This window comes from Belonocnema kinseyi, chromosome 1, assembly GCF_010883055.1.
Source record: "Belonocnema kinseyi isolate 2016_QV_RU_SX_M_011 chromosome 1, B_treatae_v1, whole genome shotgun sequence".
Lineage (NCBI taxonomy): Eukaryota > Metazoa > Arthropoda > Insecta > Hymenoptera > Cynipidae > Belonocnema > Belonocnema kinseyi.
This window is the reverse complement of record NC_046657.1, coordinates 84354691-84378077: the sequence shown is the minus strand read 5'-3', so window position 1 is coordinate 84378077 and position 23387 is coordinate 84354691. Positions and strand designations below refer to the sequence as shown.

General features: G+C 26.0%; 1 protein-coding gene across 2 annotated transcripts in view; it reads right to left on the bottom strand.

Annotated features, from left to right (window-relative positions):
* Positions 1–9474: 9474 nt before the first annotated feature.
* LOC117176248 (lissencephaly-1 homolog) overlaps positions 9475–23387 on the bottom strand; it is a 53485-nt gene continuing 39572 nt past the window's right edge. For both annotated transcript variants that reach the window (XM_033366403.1, XM_033366412.1), the window contains 3 exons: positions 18387–18797; positions 15258–15606; positions 9475–11564 (listed from right to left, as the gene is read on the bottom strand). In XM_033366403.1, coding sequence (XP_033222294.1) covers positions 11491–11564; positions 15258–15606; positions 18387–18797 — 834 coding nt within the window. In that variant the 3' untranslated portion in view covers positions 9475–11490. The remainder of the gene's footprint in view (positions 11565–15257; positions 15607–18386; positions 18798–23387) is intronic.

The window sequence follows — 23387 nt, the reverse complement described above, 5'->3', positions numbered from 1 at the left end:
TATAATTTAATTATTTATTTCTTAAGATCTTTTCACCCGGAAAAATATATCTATTTTCAGGATGGCGACTTGACCGGGAATTTACTTTTGATCGGAGAAAAATTTAAGTTTTTTTTATTTTTCGAATTTTGTTCAATTTAGAAAAGTGGTTTCTACTTTTATTTACAGTTTAATTTTTATCTTTTTCAATTATGATATCATTTAGTTTATTTAGTTTATTTATTTAGAGAATTTTAAAATTCAGTTTTGAAGACTTTTAAACAATTACAATTTAGAAGCTTTTCAAATCGAAGGTTTTTGATTTAAAAAATATATATTTAGCGTTGATAAACTGTGAATATAAATTAAATAATGATTTTTTTTTTATTTTCGGTAAATAGATCACGGCCGAATTTAAAGCAAAATGTAGATTTCGATAGATTTCAAACAAAAACTTTAGAAGCGTTTTAAGCATTTTGACAGGCTTCAGAAGAATCAAAAAACATTTCCTAGGAAAATGGAAAATTAATTTTTTATTTTAATAAACTAATTTTAAGATAATATTTAAAAAGATTTATATAGATTTAAAAGAATTTAAAGAATTAATGGAAAATTTCTTAAATTGGACAGAATAAAAAAATTAATTTTAAATAATTTCAAGATTTTGAAATACAATTTCGAAGCGTTTTAAGGATTTTTAAACTATTTAAATAAAAATAAAAATAATTTAACTTTTAATTTGAACAGGGAATTTTCAATTTCTTAATAATTTATAGTTGGAACTGGAATTAATCCACAATAATAATAATTCTGACTTGGAAACGGGAATTTTTGAATTTTAAGAAATTCCGAGCTAGTACTGGTAATTTTCGAAAAGGAAAAAAATTCTGAATTGGAACAGAAACTTTTCAAAAAAAAAGGAAAACTAATTCTGAGTTGAAGCAGGGAATTTCCAAATTTTAACCATTTCGGAGTTGAAACTCGTATTTATCCAAAATAATTATAATCTGTCTTGGAACAGGGAATTTTTTAAAAGAAAAAAATTCTAATTCTAAGTTGAAACGGGATATTTTCGAAGAAAATTAAAATTACGAATTGGAACAGGGAACTTTCAATTTTTAACCAATTTTGAGTTAGATTTGGAATTTATCCAGAAGAATAACAATTCTGAATGGAAAATATAATTTTTTAAACAAAATTATAATTCTCAGTCAAAACGAGGTATTTTCGAACAAATTTTAAATTATGAATTTGAATAGGGGATTTCACAAAAAATTATAATTCTTAGTTGAAATGGAGTTTTCGAAAAGAATTAAAATTCTTGGTTTAAACGGGAAATTTTTCAAACGAATTTTATTTCTGAGTGGAAATGAAGAATTTTATTAAAGAATTAAAATTCTGGATTTAAACAGGGATTTTTTCTGAAAATAATTAAAATTTGTTAAAGTTTGAGAATCGGGAAAAAACCAGGAATTTTTTTCGTTGATTAAAACTGCCACCCTGTGATTGTTTACTTTTTTAAATTATGAGAAAAACCTTTTGACATTTTTTTCTGAGATTTTTCTATTTTTTTTCAAAAAATAGATTCGTCGCGTTTTATTCGCAGAATAAAAGAATAAAATTTGAGAAAAATAGTTATTATTTTAATTTTCTGACAAAATTTTTAAGTTCTCTCTTCCTAATTTTACTTCCAGTACAAAATTTAAATATTTTGCTGAAAATCCATTGTATCTTTTCTTTTTGATTACAAAAATTAAACTAGTTTCAAAATTTATGTACTTTGAAAAAAGCGCCTTTTTATAGAAAATTAATCTTTATGGTTCAAAATTAATATTTTAGGTATAAAATTAATTAATTGAAAATTTAACTTTTTCATGTTTAGTTGAAAATTGATATTGTCTAGTTCAAAATTTACCAATTTATATGAAAATTTGTCTTTTTATTAAAATTAAACTATAAAAATTCACGTATTTTGTTAAAAAATCCATTTTTTCTGTAGAAGATTATCTTTTTCTTTGAAAGTTAACATTTTTGTTTAAAAATTCTTCTTTTCTGATAAAAATTGAAGTATTTCGGTTAAATATTTGTCATTTTAGTTGAAAATTCATCTTTTATGTTGGAAGTAAAATTACTTGGTTGAAAGTTAAACTATTTTGTTAAAAATTCATTTTTGTTGTTGTTGAAGATTCATCATTTTAATGTAAAATTAATTTGTTCGGTTGTTATGAGTTATGTTATTGAAAAATTCTTTTTTTTTTTTTTTGTAATTTTTTGCTGATAATTTAACTGTGTGTTTGAAAATTTGTGTCTTTTTCTTTTTATTGAAAATTATTGTTTATTTGAACTGAAAGTGTAAATATCAAAAATTCTCTTTGGTTAAACATTTATTATTTGTTTTATTTATTATTTTTATTATTATTTGTCGAAGTTTCATCATTTTAGTTGAAATTTTATCACTCTTTTTGAAAATGTAACTATTCTATTTAAAGTTTTTTTTTGGTTGAAAGTTAGTTATTTTGTGGAAAGTAATTTTTCAACTGAAAATTTAATTTATTCCAATTGAATTTTACATCGTTTTAGTTGAAAATCCATCTGTTTAGTTGTACATTAATTTTGTAACTCAAAATTTAATTATTTTAAGTTCTGACTGTATCAAATTTCAAGTTTACATTATTTTCATAATTTCGATAAATTTAGAAATAGGATTTCTACTTTATCTACCGGAAAATTACTGGGAATTTATTTTCGACCGGGAATTGGACAAATTTTTAGAGAGAAAAAATCTGTCCAACTTTCATTTCAGTAGTTTTTTAAAAAAAATATTTAGTTAGATTGTAATCTTTTTCAATTATGATATTGAGTTTAAAATGCGTAATTTGAAAATCTTTCACTTTAAACGTTTTTCGTTTGGATTTTTATTTTTTGTGCGGTACATTTCAATTTAAAAAATGTTATAATTCAGTTTAAAAATTTTAAACAATTAAACATTACAGTTAAAATTAAAAATGGAGTAATAATTTTTAAGATGATTCGAAATCTGTTCAAAATTTAAGTATTTCCACATTTTAACGTTAAAAATTAAACTGACTCAATTGCAACGTCTTATTAGTTAATTAATTGTAAGCACTCGATTGAAACTTTATAAACTATTTTCAATTTTTAAATAACTTGAAAATAATATATTTGTAATTAATGGCTGTTACTAAATTTCAAATATTTTTACAGTCTAAAATATTCCATTTTCAAAACATTCAATATAAAAATTTGTAATGAAAAAAAAGAGCAATTTCTTCATATTTAGAAATATCTGACTGTCCATTCAGGATGCGTAATTATAAATTAAATATTCGAAACTAAACAAAAAAACTAAACTTTGAACGTTACAATTTTTATTGTTCTATTTAATTAAAAATTTAATTTGCAAATTAAATTGTTGAATTTTGAATTATAAATAACAATTGGACACCTATTATTCTTTTCCAAAATTCAAGAAAGTCAAAGACATATTCAGAAGTTTTAAAAAAATTCAAAATTAATTTTAAATAATTTAAACCGACAAAATCCAGCTGTTCGTACAGAAATTTCGGTGCAAATAGTCAATGACCTAATTTAAAACCAAATGCAGATTTTTTTAGATTGCAAACAAAAAAATTTAGAAGATTTTAAAGAATTTTGAAAGGCCTCAGAAGAATAAAAAACATTTCCTAGGAAAATTGAAAAGATTTTTTTATTTCGAAAAATTAATTTTAAGATAATATTTTAAAAGATTTAGAAAGATTAGCAAAATTATCTAAAATATGTGGAAGATTTAAAAAAAAAATTATTTGGCAGGATTTAAAAAAAATATTAAGAAAATTGTTTGGAAAAATTCTAATTATTTTAAAAGATGTTTAGAAATTATTAAAAAAATGAACAAAATAATTTAAAATTTGAATAAATGCAAAAAAAAATGTAAATGTTTCAAGATTTTGAAGCATTTTAAGGATTTCTGAGTTATTTAGAATATAAACAGTGTAACTTTTAATTTAAATTTAAGTTCTATTTTTTAAATTTCATTTACCCTGAAAAATGTTTTCGAACCGGGGAATAACCGGGAATTTTTTTCTTCGATTTAACAGCCACCCTGAATTAATAAAATACCTCTTCCAAGTCAGAATTCGTCACAATTTGAAAGTTCTCTCTTCAAAATTTTAGATAAAGAAAATACTTCAAGCCAATTTTTAGAGTAGAAGTAATATTTCAGGTAAGAAATATTTCTCAATTTGAATAGAAAATGTTGTTACATTGTTTGTTCTGAATTCATCCTTTTTAAGTTGAAAATCGTTGGTAGAAATTAATCTTCTTGGTAAAAAATTCATTTGTTTGGTAGAAAATTAAATTAAGTATTATATTTTAGATTGAAAATTAAACTGTTTGGTTTAAAATTGGTACTTTTTGGTGGAAAAGTAATCTCATTAGTAGAAACTGCATTTTTATAGTTAAAAATTTATTTTTTGTTTGGTTTAAAATTTTACTATATTATTAAAAATGAGCATTTTTCATGGAAATTTATTTTTCAACCTGAATATTTAACTATTTTATTTTTTGGTCGAAAGTTCATTTTTTTTTTTTTTTTTTGAAGATTTATCATTTCAGTTAAAAATTGATTTCTTTCGATGTAAACAATAGTTGAATTTATTCAATTTATTAAATAAATAATTTATCTCCTTCAGTTGAAAATGCAACTATTTGGTTGAAAATTCCTTAAAAGATGTAGAAATTGTATTGCAAGTTCATGAATTATGTTGAAATATTTTATTTTCGTGTTTGTGGAAAAATAAACTTTTGGTTTGAAAGTTCATTTATTTTGTTAAAAAAATTTCTTTGTTTCAAATTCAGCATTTTATCTAAAAATCCATTTCTTTCGTTGAAAAAAATTAATGGAAACTTATTGCACTTATTAAATAAATGATTTTCTTTAGTTGAAAATTCATCTGGTTTGTGGTAAATTTGACTATTTCCATAAACATATTTTATATATGGTTGAATGTTGATTTTTTTACTGAAAATTTATCTGTTCTATTTGAATTAAAAATGGTATCTGTTTTAGGTTAAAATTCAACTATTTTATACAAAATTCATCTTTTTAATTAGGAAAGTAATTTCATGAATTGAAGCTTAATTTTTTGTATTAAAAACTTAATTATTCGGTTCAAAATTTCACTATTTTCTTAAAAATTTATTTTTCCAACAAAAAATCGAACTATTCTATATTTGGTTTAAAATTTTTCTTTTTTAGTTCAAAATCCATTTATTTTGTTGAAAAACATTTTTTTTTTTCGTAAAAAATTAATTCTTTGGGTTGAAAGTTCATCTATTTGGCTTTAAACATTAATTTTTTTGGTTCGAATATTTATTTTAGTTAAAAATTAATTTCATTCGTTTAAAACCTAACTACTTTGTTAAAGATTGGTTTTTTTTAGTGAAAAACTGAACTATTCTATTTTTTGTTGAAAATTCCTTTAAAAATTAAAATATTTGTTTGAAAATTCATGTATTTTGTTAAAAATTAGTCTTCAAGGTTAAAAATTAATTTTTTTTTAGTGAAATTTTTTTTTTTTCATTCAAAATTAATTTATGTGAGCCGAAAATTCCATTTTTAGTTAAGAATTTAAAGTTTAGGTTGAAATTCAACTATTTTATGGAAGATTCGTAATCTCATTAGTTAACACTACATTTTTTTTGGTCTAAGATTACACTATTTTGTTGAAAATTTATTTTTCTAACTAAAAATTTATCTATTCTATTTTTGGTTGAAAATTGTTTTTGTTTTTAAATTAAAAGTTAATGTATATGATTGAAAATTATTCTTTTAGGTTAAAAATTTATTTCTTTGGTCAAAAATTAGTTTGCTTCATTGAAGATTAACTTTCCCCCCTAAAAATGTAACTATTCCGTTTTTTTGTCGCAAATTTACATTTTTTATATAAATTTAATTTCTTGGATAAATATTGATCTGTTTGGTTGAAAAAATTATTATCTTTTTTGCTTAAAATATCAACTGTCACATTTTTGTTACAAATTTCTTAATTTAAAATTCAAGTATTTGATTGACAAGTTCATTTTTGGGGGAAATTTATATTCTTTGATACCCATTTAATCTTTTTGGTAGAAAATTAATCTTTTGGGTTAAAAGTTTAACTATTTGCTTAAAAATTAATTTCTTGCTTTGAAAACTTAACTCTAGAAAATGGATCCTTTTTAGTTGTAAATTCATGTATTTTGATAAAAATTTGTCTTTCTGGTAATAAAATTCATCTTTTGGGTTGAAAGACCAATTATTTGGTTAAAAATAAATTTTTGTGTTTGAAGATTTATAATTTTATCAGACAATTTTTTAAAAAACTCAACTGTTTGGTTGAAAATTCGTTTTCTTGTAAATTTATCTTCATCAACTGAAAATTAACATTATTTATTTGGAAATAATTTTTTTTTGTACGGAAAATTTAACTATTTAATTTTAAATTTAAATTTGATCTATTTTATGTTAAAATTCAAACACTTTGTTGAAAATGCGTTATCTCGTTAGTTGAAACCTAATTTTTCTTGTTAAAAATTCTTTTCTTTAGTTTAAAATTTAATTATTTTTTTGAAAATTAGATTTTCTTGTCTATTTTTGTTTACAAATTGATTTTTTTAAATGCAAAATTAATGTATTTTGTTGAAAATTCTCCTTATTTGGTAGAAAATAAATCTTTTGCGTCAAAATCGAAACTAATTGCTTAGAAATTATTTTTCTTGATTTCAGATTCACCATTTTAGTTACAAAAATTTGTGTTCAAAATTTTCACTGCTTTGACGAAAACTATTTTTTTACACTAAATAAATTGGAAAATTCCATGTTTTGTTGAAAATTCGTCGTTTGTGACTAACTCATCTTTTCGTTGGAACGTTTCTTTAAAAATTTTAATATGGGGTTAAAATTTCATGTATTTTATTAAAATGTAATGTTTTAGGTTAACAATCAGTATTATGTTTAATTTAAATTTCATTTGATTTTGGATAAAGTTTTATATAAATTTTTCTTTTATTTCGGAAAAATAATCACATAATTTAGTTTAAACTTTGTTCCTTTGTGGTTAAAAATTCATTTATTTCGATTAAAATTTTATTATTTCCTTTAAAATTTGTTTATTTTCTTACTTGAAATGTAACTGTTTTATTTTTGGTTTAAATTTTTTCTTTTTTTTTAATCCATATATTTTGTAATAAATTTTCCTTTTTTGGTAAAAAATTATTGTTTTTGGCTGAAGATCATTGAAAAATATTGAAAATTCGTTTTTTTTTTTACTTGAAAATTAATTATTTTAACTAAAAATGGTACTATTCCAGTTTTACTGGGAAAGTGATCTTTTTTATTTAATAATCTTATTTTGTTTAAAACTCGTCTTTTTTTTGTTGAAATTTTATATTTTTCGATTAATAATTAAACTTTTTTGTTAAAAATTCATAGTTCCGAGTTGAAAACTCGACTGTTTTGCCGCAAACTCGTCTTTTTGGTTTGAAAATTCAGCATACTGGGTTTGATTTTTTTTTTTCTTTATTGACTGAAAAATCTTTCTTGGTTGAAAATTCAATTCTTTTGTTGCAAATTCTTCATTTTTTTAAAACTATTTTGTTGGAAATTCATCTTCATCTTTTATGACTTTCAAATGTGTTCTTTTCTTGGTGAAAATTTCTTTAAAAATTTGAATATTTGATTGGAAATGCATGTGTTTTATCAAAATTAATCTTTAAAAAATCTATTTTAGGTTAAAATACAAGTATTTTATTGAAAATTCGCCATTTTGGTAAAAAAGCAATCTTATTCGTTCAAACTTTATTTTAGTGGTGACAAATAAATTTTAATTGGTTCAAAATTATTTTTTTTTACTAAAAATGTAGCTATTCATATTCTGGTTAAAAACAATTTCTTTTGACAAAAATGTAACTTTTTTTCGTTGAAAAATTTATTTTTCTAACTGAAAATTGGACTATGCTATTTTTGGTTGGAAAAAAATTTCTAGTTTAAAATTCATATATTTTATTAAAAATTTGTTTTTTGGTAGAAAATTAATCTTTTGGATTGAAAGTTCAACTACTTGTTTAAAAATATATTTATTTTGTTAAAAATTCGTTTTTTTTTTTGGAGAAAATTAACTTTTTTATCTGCAAATATAACTATTCCTTTTTTGAATAGAAAATTATATTTTTTATTTGGAAATTCATGTGTTTTGTTAACAATTAATTTTTTTGATATAAGATTTACCTTTTAGATTGAAAATTTACATATTTGATTAAGAAATTATTTTTTGTTGTAGAATATTCATAATTTTACTTCAAAATTAACTTCTTTAACTGCAATTTAACTAACTTGTTACTTTTTTTTTTTAGTTACAAATTTATGTATTTTTTACATATGCATTCTTTTAATTGAAAATTCTTCATTTTTGTTGAGAATTGAACTATTCTGTTGAAAATTCCTTTTCTTTTCTTGGTTGAAAATTAATTGTTTCAAGTTTAAATTTAATTGTGCCATTTTTTATTCAAAATTGATCTTTCTGATTCAGAAATTTCACTATCAGGTTGAAATTTCATATATTTTACGCATGCCTTAAGTAACTTACGAATTATTATTTTTTTTATTAACAATATTCTCCTAGATATAAGTTTGTTTTTATACCTAAAAGAAAAACTTATAATAGTCGGAAAAAACTACAAGTTTGTCAGGGAGTTTGAAAATTTGAATTTTGTATCAATCAAAGAAAAGAAAAAGATAATTTTCGATTTAAATTTCCCGCTGCACATGCACTTTCAAATGATGCGCAGTAAATTTCTACGGCATATATGGCTGCGCAATAGATCTTACTTTCATATATGACTGCGCAGTAGAGTTTTGTGGCACTTACGGCTGCGCAGTAAAAAAAATGTATACTTACCGCTACGCTCTATAATATTTTAAAGTCTTATAACCCTGAAAAGTGAAAAATCCACATCTGGGAACTAGGATCAAGATAAAAAAAAGCACACTAACTCAGTGACAACTTGGTTTATTATTCATCAAAATAATTTAGTACCACATCAATCGAAGGGTCCTAAACGGGAGCAGGATCGAGTTGACGAAGGTCAAAGGCCGAGTGATCATATTTTTTTTCTGAAAGGAAGAGAGGATGGTGCTCATAGGTGGAAAGACATTGACTGAAAATACAGTCTCGAGTTAAACTTATGGCATCGCAAGACCTTCTGCGAGTTGCTTATTCCAAATGAAGGAAAAATGTCCAATTTGCAAAACAACCAAAATCCGTCTATCATTACCGACAGTCGATAAAGCAGATTTGGTTGCAATACTTGGCGAAACTCTGTTACAAATTCACAAAATTTCCGGATTTTTTGCAACTTGGACACATTTTTCCTCCGGAAAGAGGCGCTCTTCTTCAAAATTCAAGTTTTGCGTCCTTATTCGTCTTTTTTTCTTTCGTTCTCTACACACTACTTATGCGACTATCGCTAGTTAAGAGTTGTGTGTACCTAAATCTTACGTCTCAGACCCCATTCGAAAAAAGCTACATGCACTACACTTTGCATATGCGTACGCGATACATTTAACAAATTGTTGTTTTTTTTAATCTTTAAGGTTTACAGTTGCAGCGGGCTACAGATTTTGCATTTGCTAGTCAGCTAGGGGGTACTTATTAATATTTTTTATATTTTATTTTCAAGGCGCGATCAAATCTTTCTTAATCAGATTTTACCACAAAAGTTGTTACCTGAATTTATTTATTTTATTCTCCCAATTTCAATTAAAAAAAAAAAAAAAAACAAAAAAAAAGCGAAAAATCTCAATTTTTAAACATGTCTCGAGTTTCAGTCTTTTTCAAGTAGCACCCGAAATAACAGAAAATTCCTAGGATTGTCCGGAAAAAGGTTGTATCTGGTTAAAAAAAAAAAGAAAGAAAGAAAAGAAGAAAAAAGTCTCCCAACTTTGCCTGCGAAATTTGATTGAGAAAAGATTGCAAGACGCGCGCCTCTTGAAAAAAGCAAATCGGAAACTCTTCTCTGCAACTTCGTTCTCTTCGCTTACAATATATGCGTGTATGTACATATTTTGTGTGTACTTCGATATATACAGGGTGTTTCATAATTCGTGGCCGATGATGAAAAAACGCGAAAACTAAATTGTCAAAAAGAAAACAAAAACGCGCGAGAGAGAGAAAGAAACAAAGTTAAAATGCAAGCTCGTAAAAATTAATTACAAAACTAAATTATTTACAATTTCCCATCAGTAGATAAGGCAGAGGCCTGCAACATCAACAGCAGATAAATCAGATTTAATTCCTACTTTACCAACAGTTGTTTAATAAGATTGCAGTTTTATCATTAGTCGGCAAAGTAGTTCCCACGTGTACTGACTGATGGTGAATGTTGCAAAAAAGCTTCTCACGTCACCTTCGTTTTAAATACGGGAGGAGCTCGTTATTATAATAATCGTCGCCGAGAAAACTCAAAAGAAAATGAGAATGTAAAATAGATTTCAAATTAGGAAAAAAAAAGAACAAGAACGAGGCCTGAAATTACAGATTTGCCAACCTCTGCAAACTCTTTTCTGCCAAAAAGAGAAAGAAGTAACGAAAAAAAAAAAATATTTTTATTAACAAAACGCTCGTTGCCTATTTTTTTCGTTCAGAAACCACAAATTACCATCCTGTACAGGAAATACAGATATTATTGCGACGAATCTCGAATCCCCCGAGAAAAATCCGAATCGAATTATTCAAAGTATAAATAATGTCAGAAAGAACTTTCTCATTAATTCCTTAACGATTCTCGATTAGTTTTTTTTTTTTTCAAGGATTCCGAGTACAAAATTAAGATTATAGCTTCCGTATAAATAAGAATCATTGCACCGCAGTGATTATATATTGCAACGTCACATTTTCAGTTTGAAAAATTCCCCTGTTTAAATTCGTCGAGGACGTTTTCGACAATACGAAAGTGTCGATTGCTGGTTTTGTCGTGTTCTCTCTCTTTTTTTTTTTTTTTTTTTTTAATATATTATTTACAACGATTGGAACAAATCCAGAGGTGAAGAAAAAATGGCTTCGGAGGTGGGAAAACATCCTCGCGAAACAAAAAGGAAAGAAAAAGAAAAAAAAAGAAAAAAAAAAGTGTTCTTGTCTCGAAGTCCAGTGTAATCCGTTATCGTGAAACGATAATATTTTTGTCGGTATATATGCATTATATGTATAATATTAATTACTAATTATACTTTATTATAAATTAATTAAAGAGCTCTTAACCGTACGTGTATAGGTGTGTATAATAATTATAATAATTATATTTTTTATATGTACGATAGCTTTTTTGCAGTAGCTTACTCTCGTTCGGCCATTTCTAACCGGAAAAAAACGCGTCTCTTTTCCAATTTCGCGTTGCGCGAAGACTCGAAAAATTTTCTTCTCGTGACTTTCGATTGGAAACTCGAAAATCCGCTGACTAGCGACACTCCCAAACTTTTATCGACTGGTCCACGCTCCCGGTCACAACATACGGATGACTTCTGTGAAAATCTGGGGAAAAACGAATGCATTTTAATTAGAAAGTTTTTTTCTTTTTATTATTATAGAAAACTGGCAATTTCGAGACCGCACAGTGGAGTTGACAAGATTTTTCAGGAGAAATTATTCTAGAACATACAATGTTTATCCAATTTGGGCGACTTGAAAAAAAAACAAAGTTAACTAAATTTCAAAGAGGTTTGCGAGCCAATTTATTATTTTCACTTTTTTCAATCTAAATGAAAACAGTAAATACAATCATTGAAAGCATTATCTAACAGTTTACAACGTTGAAACAAATTTATTTATTAACGAATTAATGAGTAAAAGTACTACTTCTAGATTTATTTTGTAAATTTTTTATCGGAATATAAATTAAACCAATGCCTAGTTACCATTTTGTTTTAAATCAAAAGTAATTATTTATGTTTTAAAAAATCAATTTTGTAGTAATTTCTTTCCCTGAGGACTTCGTTTTTTTTCTTACAGAATTGATTAAAAATTTGTGGACGATAAATAATATGTAAAAATATAAATTTCTAATTTACATAATAATGCATTTTTTTATTTCATTCACTTCAACATTTTTGAAGACAGGGTGGCCGTTTTAATGTTTTGCAAACATTTTTCACGGTCAATGAAAATTAAAAATCAAACTCTGAAGCCAAAAATTGGTAGATTTGAAGTAATAAAAACTGAGCTGCACATTAAAGCACTCAAAGTCGAATTCTTGAATTTTAAACGTCTAAAAGTTTTTCATTTAAAAAATGTTGTATATAATTTTGTTTAACTTTGATAAATTATAGAGTTTTAAGATTTAGATTCAGTTCCAAAAATATAAATTCACGTCATCATTTTCAATTCTCGAAATTTAAGAATCAATCATTGCATTTTATAAATTTAAAAATTATATAATTTTAAGCAATTTTAAGCTAGAAAAATTAAAAATTGAGCGAGAACATGTTTTTAACAAAATTCAAAATTTGTTCAAACATTTATTTCAAAACCTTGAAACATTTACATGTTGTTTCATATTTTTTCAAATTTTTTATTATTTTTAAAAAAATTTTCAGAACTTCTAAACATATTTCAAAATGATTACAATTTTTCCTGACATTTTTTTAAAATCCTGCCAAATTAAATAAATTTCCATAAAATCTTCCGCATTCATTTTTGATAATTTTGTAACTATTTCTAAACCTTTTAAAATTAATTTTTCGTAATTTTCAATTTTCCCAGTAAAGGTTTTTTACTCTCCTGAAGTCTTGCAAAATTCTTAAAAAGCTTTTAAATGTTTTGTTCGAAGCCTTCAAATTACTCGAATTTTTTCTAAGAATTATAGATTTTCAATTCCTATTTATACATAAAAATTCAATAACTTGACTTACAATATTTTTTTTTTAGTTGAACAATTAAAATTGCAACATTTAAAGTTTAATTTTTTTGTTTAATTTTGAATATTTAATTATAATTGCGGATTTTAAATGAACAGTGAGATATTTTTAAATATGAGGAACTTGTTTTTATTCTCAATTAAAAATTTCAAATTGAATGGTTTAATAATGGAAGAATGACTGAAATAATATTTCAAATGTAATAAAAGCCTTTGACTATGAATATATATATATTACAATGTCTTTAGCAACAATTTTCGATTTTAAACGTCTTTAATTTTTTATTTTTTAAGTCTTTAAAACTGAATTTTAAAATTGTTTAAATTAAAATTTACGCTTAAAATATAAAAATCTATAATGGAAAATTTTTTAAGTAAAAGATTTTAAAATTGTGCATTCTACTCTAAATGATATCAAAATTGAAAAAGATAACAATTTAACTAATTATTTCAACAAACGCTTGAAATAAAAGTTGGGAAACAAAAACAAATTCTGATGCTTGAAAATTGACGAAAATCTGAACTTGTTTATCAAAATAATTGAAACAATGAATAAATATTGTCACTGGACAAAGTGTCTTACTAAATAAATTTTGCAAAAAAAAAAAATTTATAAAACTCCTAGATTTTACAGAACCCCCGGAGTTCATAAAATTTCGGGACTTACTTAAACTCTTGGAGCATAACCCTCAAGTGCTAGAACTTCGAAATTTTCTGTTCCACCTAGAATGGGTATAGCAGACCTGAGCCAAATTCAAAATGAAATTTCTCCGATTTAAATACCCTTAACTCCATTTTTTTCTCTTTTTTTTGGTTTAATTGTAGCCCAGATACTCACAAAAATTAGTATTGTATAAAATAGATATGAAAATTAATTGCGAATAATAAATATTTTGCAAAAAGTGAGAAAACTTAAAAAAAAAGAACGCTCTGCTAAAAAAAAAGTTCGTACAATTCTTGGGGTTCATAACACACGAAGGTTTAATCAACTTTGGGAGTTTATAGAACTCCCAATGTTTTTAGAAACCCGGAGTTCATAACATTTCCATAGTTTAAAAAAATTCCAAAAATGTATGGAATTTCCAAATTTTTTAGAACTCCCAGACTTTAAAGAACTTCCAAAATTTATAAAACACCTTTGATTCATCAAAAGTTCAAGAGTTTAAAGAAATTCGGAGTTTATAGAACTCTCGCAGTGTGTAGAATTCCCGTAGTTCATAAAATTTCCGGAATTTATAAAATTCTTGGAGTTGATAAAATTCTTGGAACTTCCGGGGTTTACAGAAAATGCAGAATTTAAAGAACACCTCTAGTTCATAAAAGTTAGTAAATCCATAAAACTCCCGGAATTCATTTATAACTCTCGGAGTTTGTAGAATTCCCGCAGTTCATATAATTCTCGGAGTTAATAAAATGCACAGAATAAAAGAACAACAAGTTTCAAGAACTTTCCGAGTTTATAAAACTCCCGAAGTTCAAAAAATTCACGGATCTTATAGAAATCGCGGAGTTTATCAAATTCTTCGAGTTCATCAAACTCCCAGAGTTTATCCAGAGTTCATAAAACTCCCAGAGTTCATAAAACACCTAGTATTCATAAGTTTTCCCGGAGTATATTTAATTTCCAGAATTTATAGAACTTCTACAGTTCATAAAATCCACAGAGTAAAAAACTCCGGGGTTTCAAAATATTCCAAAATTTATAGAACACCCGGAGTTCATGAAATCCCACAGAGTTTATAGAACTCCCTCATTACATGAAACTCCTAGAGTTTATGGTTCTCCTGCAGTTCATAAAATTCGTAGAGTTCATAATACTGATGGAGCTAAAAAAAAAACTTCCGGAACTGATAAAACTCCCAGAGTTCATAGAACACCCGGAATTCATCAAATACCGGCGTTCATAAAACTTTCATATTATTATAGAATATAATGTAAAAATTCATAAAAATTTTGATATATTAGAGATATTTATCGTTTTCTTTCTTATTCTGATTGCGTTTACTGTATTCATTCGGAATCAGTCCAAAAATCAAAATTGTAAGCTCTAGAATAATTTCACCAGAAAAAATTTTGTTTGTCCCACTATGAGCCGCTCCGCAATCTGGCAGAGCTCCCCTTCCACTCTCGGCTATTCCACTTGGCGTACCTTTCCCAATAAAACTGGTAAAAAGTTCATTATTCGCTCTACTTAATTAATTTTTGTAGTTGTTGTTGCGGATATCACTTGCAAATGATAAATTCTACCAAAAGAGAAAGGGTCTAAGAGAGAAAAAGGTGAATGTAATCAGGATAATTGGAACGTTTCTTACCGACAGAAGTGCAAAAGTGTACATGAGCCTCGAGGGTCTTCATGGCCCGTTTGTTGCGGATGTCCCATACCCGTAACGTTTTATCGTCGGAGGCGCTGACGATGAATTTGCCGCCGGGATGAAAAACGATACTGCGAACCCAGTTATCGTGTCCAATTAGAGTGAAAAGACAGACTCCTGCGCCCACGTCCCAAACGCGGATGGATTTGTCTCGAGATCCAGAGGCGAGGAAAGGACCTTCGTGTGCACCTTTGTTATCAGCGCCAGCGGCCGCATTTATTGGCGCCCTCGCACAATCCGGTGCCCAGGCGATACACTCGACCACGTGATCGTGATCCCTAAGCTCCACCTGGCAAGCAATTTCAATATCGTCACCAAAAATCCCTAATTTAACAAATTCAGAAGGGTGGCCATCCAAACTTACTAAAAAAAAATATAAAAAAGCAGGCTATTTTCCGATTTTTTCGGTCGAAAAATTACATTTTTCCCGGCTGACTTGTAAGCATTTGTGACAATAATTAAATAATACTTTTTTAGTAACATTAATAAAGGTACCATATTCCTAAAATTTCAAATACATTGTACTGTGGACAAAATAGTAAAATATTCAATAAAAAAATAATCAATTTTCAACAAAAGAGTTTAGTTTTTCTACCCAAAAAGTCTAATGTTTTAGAAAAATTTGACTTTTAAAACCGCAAAAGTGAGTGTTCAACCAAATAGTCGATTTGTCAAAACAAAAAAAATTAATTTTCAAACATAACAAATTTGAATTTTGAACAAAATAGTTGAACTTTCAACCCAACAAATTAAGTTTCTACCAAAAATAGAATAGATAAATTTTTAATTAGAAAACTAAATTTTTAACAAAAAAAAGTGAAACTTTATGCTGAAGAAATAAATTTTTAATCAAAAAATGAAGCTTCAACTAATTAAATTACTTTTCTAATAAAAAAAAAAACAATGAATTTTCAATGAAATAGTTGAATTTTAATCTAAAAGAGATAAAATTTTCATTTAAAATGGAACAAATAAATTTTGAGTAAAAAAAATTATGTTCAACATGTATATTGAACCATTTCAAAACATATGAAATAAATTGTTACGGAAATAGTTAAATTTCCAAACAAACAGATGAATTTTCAACCGAGAAACTTACATGTTTCTAAAAATGGTCATTTTCGAAAAGAAAAAAGAACTTTTCAGCTATAAAATTAATTTTCAACTAAAAAAGAACAATTTTCAACCAAAAATAGAATACTTAATTTTCAGTAAGACAAATAAATTTCCACCGATAATTCTAGTTTCCATTAAAATAGTGAAATTTTAAACTTAATTAATGAATTTTTAACCATTAAAATGAAGTTCCAGCTAATGAGATGACTTTTCCAACAAAAAAAGACGAATTTTTCACAAAATATATTGTTTAATTTTCATCTAAACCAAAAATTGGCGAGCTAAATTCAAGTTTAATTTTCAGTAAAAAAAAAATAATTTTCAACCATATAAAATAAATTTTTGCCGAATGAATTCCAATGAAGCAGATTAAATTTATATAAAAAAATATAAATTTCCAACAAAAAATTAAAATTTCCGCTATATAGTTCAATTTTCAACTGAAGAAGACAAATTTTCAAGAAAACGAGAAGATGATGAAAGATGATATTTCAAACAAAAAGAATATGTTTTAATAAAATTGTTCAATATTCCACAAAATAAAAAAAATTAACTTCAACTTCAGTTTGTCGAAAATTCCCCGACATTGCCAAATAAATGAATGTTGAAAAAAATACTTAAATTTTCTACTAAAAAATATCATTTTTTACAGCAAAAAAAGGAATAGTTCAATTTTCAGTTGAAAAAATTAATTAAAAAAAAGGGATCTTCAACAAAATAGTTCAATTTTAAATCAAAGTAATTAATTTTCAACAAAAATGATCTTTTAAGTAATGTACGTTCCCAGTATAATAAAATATTTCAAGGATATTACGATAAAGTTTCTGAGGAATGTAAAATTGATATGAAATTTTATTATATGTGGAGTTCAGATACCTAATGTTTTACGATTTAAAAAATTTTATATTCTTCTACTTCTTAAACTTTCTGAAAATTCTGGAATGTTTTAGAACGTTCTGGAATAGATTATTCTGCAATATTTCTTTAAGAATCTGTACTCTTCTTGATTGCACTCGAATATTAACGCTATTTTCTATAAAGGTGTAGAAATGTTTGTTTTAAAACTCAACAATATGTTTCGGATTTTCCAAATTTTTCTAGCATATTTTCAAGAACAGTTCAGAATTTTATTCAATATTCTTCAAATGCAAATTGTTTCGAACACATAAAATACTACTTTATACTGATAATTAGAGGTTTAAATAAATTGTTTAAACAATTCATTATTGTTTTGATTAATTTCCTTTTATAATAGAGATAAAAAGTCTCCGTTTTTTTGACAAAATTTTCCACAGAAAAAAAAAATTTTTCTCTGAAATAAACCAGATGTTAAAAATATTTTATAAACTTTCCATAAGGATCAGATTAAATGTAAACTCTCCTTTAAATATTTACTCAGAGCCTTCTTGCTGAAATTATATAAATATTTATTCTATTTTCCTAAGTAAAAAGTGAAAAATGCTGAAAATTTCAGAAAAACACAAAAATTTCTAGCATTACTCTGAGAGAAGATGATTATAAACAATAAGCAATTCTTTAAATGAGCATGTTTCTTAATTTGCATTAATTATTAATATAAATAATAATAAAATAAAATATAATAAAATAAAAATATAATAAAATATCCTAACATGAGCTTGACGTCATGCTACAAAACCCAACATTCCGCTAAATATTTGATTCATTTTTTGATTCTAGTATATTAATCTGAGTTGGCAAATTGTACTATTTGAAGGAAATGTTACATTCGGCATGTCGTACGTCAGCAAAAACACTGGCATGCATGATGCGCAAATGCGTACACATGCTTACACGCTTTACGTTTCGCGTCTCTTGATACAGACAAGAGTTCACTATATCACATTGAAAAAATAAATGTATCTTTTTTATGGATCCGAGCACAAATTTCCGCGCTACATTCATAAAAATTCGCGAGAGAACAATGTATCATACCTTTGTTTCCTTGTTGGCGACAGACCAGATCCTGACAGTCTGATCGTTGGAGCAACTCGCAATTAATTCTCCGCAGGGGCTGATTCTCGCCATCCTGACCCATTCTCTGTGTCCAATGAGAGTTTTCACGCAGTAGCCGGTCGCGACCTCCCAAATCTTGATAGTCTTGTCGCGCGAGGCACTGACGATAAAGTCACCCTGGGGCATAAACGTCACCGAGGCCACATTATGATCGTGGCCGTGCATTGTCTTAATGCAGGAGAACGATTGACTGAAATCCCAGAGCTTTATCGACATGTCAGAACTACAGGAGACTAGCAGCTTTCCCGTTGCGTCGAAAGCGATATCCTGTACGCTGTCCGTGTGTCCTTTCAGTGTTCGCTCGAACTCTCCACTCTCAAAATCCCACACCTGAAGAATCAAAGAAAAAAGAAAAAAAAACTAGCTGCGAATTCAATCTCGAGTCTTTCCACTACTGTGTATTTATAATTATATAGGGCTCATTTCAAAAACACTTTGTTTCCCGTTAGTAAATGTCAGGGATCACAGTTTCTATTTTTTCCAAAATAGAAGACTGTTTGGAAGAACAATTATATTAATATTTTGTAAAGAAGTTCGAACGAAATCAGTGGGGAAACAATATATCTTCGAATGGACGTATATACATGACCTTTAGAAAATAAGATATCTTGGAATACATGTCTTACTATAAACGTGAAAAATTAATTAAACTATATAAACTCTTTAAATGACAATGTGCTTAATGAGTTGCAACTTAAACAATCGTAAAGCAGAGTCTCCTAGCAGTCTTTTTACACTTATTAGAATGGGTTAATCGGATCTTACGCCTTTTTTATTGAGTTTACACATCCTATATATTTGCGGTTTTAACAATTTCAGTGTTACGTGTCTTATTTAATTAGCATCAGTTGTAGCTAAACAGTTTACAACCATGTCATTAAATATGAAAGTTTTAGAGTTTACAACTTACAATAGAAGACATATTGTTAATGAAATTAGTCTAACGAGCCTTTTCTAAATTTTAATAGCGCATTACGGTTTCATAGTTTATTAAACTACAGGGTGTCTAGCGATTCTTAGGAACAAAATCAAGGTCTTTTCCAGGTTTTCCAGGTCAAGAAATACAAAAATTTCCAGGTCTCCTTTTTTACATCAAATAATGAAATAAATGTTTGTCATACATGTAAAAATGAGCAAACCTTAGTGAAAGCTTGAAATTTCGGTGAAATCTTTTGACATTTTCCAAAGCTTTTGCAAAATGTTTAAAATTCTTGAAATCTTTGAAATCTTTTTTCGAACTCTTTCTTTAATCTCTGTGCGCGAAATCTTTTGTGTTTGTTCAAAATCATTGAAGTCTTATGAAATGTTCTCAAATGTGTTGAAACCTTTTAATATAGCTTAAAATTTTTTAAATGTTTTGAAGTTCTTGAAATCTTTTGAAATCCTTATGAATTCTTTAAAGATATTGTGAAATCTTCTCTAAGTCCTTTGTATTCACTTGAAATTACTGGAATATTTGAAACATTTGTGAAATCTTTATGAAATTTGTTGTAATTGTTTAAAATCGCTGGAATATTTGAAATGTTTGTTAAATCTTTTGAAATCTTATAACAAATTTTGATATCGTTTAAAATATTTGAAATGCTTTTAAATCTTTGAAATCTCAAAGTCCTTGAAAGCTTTGAAATCTAGGAAAACTTTTCGAATTTTTTTTTAATCTTTATAAAATATTTCAAATATTTTTGAAATGTTTCTTTAATCTCTGTTCGTGAAATCTTTTCTACTCGTTTGAAATTATTCAAATATTTTCAAATCTTCTCAAATTTGTTGAAACCTTTTGAAATCATTAAAAATCTTTTAAATGTTTTGAAATCTTGGAAATCTGTTGTATTGTACCCTTGTTGGAATCTTTGAAATTCTTGAAATGTTTTAAAATCCTTGAGAATTCTTTAAAATATTTGAGAAATCTTTCGGAAATCTTTTGTAATCATTTGAAATCTTGTCAAACATTTTTAAATCATTTAAAATCTTTGAAATGGTTTGAAATCCTTGAAATCTGGTGTATTGCACCCTTGTTGAAATCTTTGAAATTCTAGTATTGTTTTGAAATCTTTATGCATGTTTTATGAAATCTTGGAAACTTTTGTGAAATCTTTTCACATCTCCTGAAATATTTTGAAGTTATTTAAAATCTTTGAAATGTTTTGAAATCTTCAAAATCTTTTGAAAGTTTGAAAATCTTCGTTCAATGTTCGAAATCTTAGCGAAATGTTCACAACCTTTGTGAAATCTTTGTCAATTCGTTGGAATTATTTAAATCATTACAAATCTTAGTGAAATCTTTTGATATCTCCGAAAAAAATTTTGAAATTGTTTAAAATCATTGAAATGTTTTGGAATCTTAGAAATGTGGTTTAATATACCCTTTTTAAAATCTTTAAACTCTTTTGTAAGTTATAAAATCTTTATGAAATGTTCAAAATTTTTCAGGAATTTTTGTAAAAACTTTTTAATCTAGTGTGCACGCCTTTTTTGAATGTTTGAAATTCTTGAAATCTTCGTGAAAATTTTTTTTTGAAATGTTTATAAAATCTTTCTTGAATCTTTTTTTGGAAAATCTTTTGTACTTGTTGAAGTAATTAAATTATTATTTGAAATATTTTGAAATCTTCTAAAATGTTTTAAAACCTCTTGAAATCGTTTCAAATAATTCGAAATATTTTAAATATTTTGAAATCTTAAGAAATATTTAGTAACCTTTTGAAATCTGTTGTACACTTAAAACCCGAGTGGTCCATCCCTTGAAAAATTCGTTGTAGTGTCATGGCTTATTCTAATTCTAAAACTGAATTAACATCGAAATTTTAAACTAATAACTTTTATAATTTCTAAGTTGAACACCTCCACAAAAAGTGCCTTAAAATATCTTTATTTATTCTGTAATGAACAAAAGATAAATTATATCTTGACGAATAACAAAATTTTCAGCAGTAAGATTTTTATTTAAACTACTCTTCGCATTTCGATAAAATTACTGTTTTAAAAGAAAAAAAAATTAAAATTCAAGGTTTTCGTGAAAAAATCAAGGAGATTTCCAGGTTCTCAAGGTTTAAAAAAAATTCAAGGAGAGTTTCAGGTTTTCAAGGTCACTAGACACCCTGAACTAGTATCGCACAGAATACTGAAGAAAATATTTTTACTGTAAATTACTAAGTAATGGCATATTCTTTTATTAAAAAAAAAAGAATATTCTTCTCCAGAGCAGTACATATCTTTCTGACATTTTTTTGTAGCCTATCTACCTCCTGTCGTTTTTATTTTAATTATCCCAAAGTTTTTGTAGATTGTGAATTAATTCTTTTACAACTATATCTTTGCCATTTTTCTTCGCAACCAAATTCAACTCGTCTTGCATAGATTCGGCACCAAGTGTGACATTTTTTAAATCCGTTTCTACCGATTTTTAATCACTCTCTAATTTTTCGATTTTTTTTTGTACACTTTCTAACAGTGCTTTTTTTAAATTAAAATGTGAAAAATTGATCAAATTATGAACTCCCTTTATACTGATATGATCCTGATATTCAATTTTTGGTTTTGCTATGTAAAATAAAATTTTATGTTTTAAATTCAAGTTTTTGTATAAAAATAGAGACAAAAGAGGAAAATTTTCCGAAATAATAAGGGTACTTTTTTGTCACCCTCATAGGGTAAAATTAAAGTTACATTCAAAAGAATTAAAATTAATTGGAAAAAATGTTTAAAATAAAGAAATCCATTGATTTTCGTAAAACTAGAATGAATTTACAGGAATTTAAGATAAAATGAAAGAAGTCTATGTAATTTATAAAAAAATCAAGACGAGTTTTTAAAAATATTTCCGACAGTAATATATGAAAAAAAAACTTTCTTGATTTCAGTAACTTTGAAATAAGCTTAGGAAAATTCAAGGGAATTCAAATAATTTGATGAAATACCTACGAATTCAAGGTGAGGTTAATAGACTTCAAGATCAATTAAATAAAAACTTGTAAAAATTTTTTTAAAAATCACTGAATTAAGTGGAATTGAGTGAATTGAGAAGGATTCAAGTGAATTAAAAAAAAAATTCAAGAGAATTCCAAAGAATTCAGGGTGAATTTCAGAAACATTTTAAATCTCTTCAAATCTTTGAAACTCTACTAATTTCGAACATAAGAAGTGACTAATGAATAAAAAACAATTCAAGTTAAATTCAAAAGAATTCAAATAAATTGGAACACTTTTAAGAATCGAAAAAGATTGATTCATCACAATAAAATTTTGAGTAAATTTAGAGAAATCTAAACGAAATGTAAAGAATTAGATGAAATTAGTACAAAATCAAACTGAATTGAAAAATCAATCAGGTGAATTGAAAACAGTTTAAAAAATTTGAAAAAATTAATTGAATTGGTTAGAATTAAGTAAATTTAGAAGAATTTAAAGGGATTTAGGTTAAATTAATAAGAATTCAGGGCGAATGTCCTGTAAAAAAATGGTTTGAATCTCTTGAAAATGCATTGAAATCTTTAATGCCGTACATTTAAAAATTTCTAAAACATTTCGAATCCTTTTATATCTTTTGAAATCCCTTGGAACTTTTTAAAGGAGCTGAAAACGCCTGCGAATCTTTTACAATACCCTCAAGTGTGTAAAATACTTTTAAATTACTGAAATCATTAAAAAAATTCTTTGTAATCGTTTAAGATAACCTAAATACTTTTAAATCCCTCAAGCTACTTTGGAATTTTTTAAAGCTCTTGAAAATACCACGGAATTTGAAAAAAAAAAACTTTTAAAATATTTCAAATCCTTTGATCATGTTATCAATTGATCCTCATGGTCAATTAAATTAAGAACTTAAAAAATAAAATCCATTGACTTAAGTAGAATAAATTTAAAGTAATTCAAGAGAATTCCAAAGAATTTAGGATAAATTAATAAGAATTCAGGGTGAAT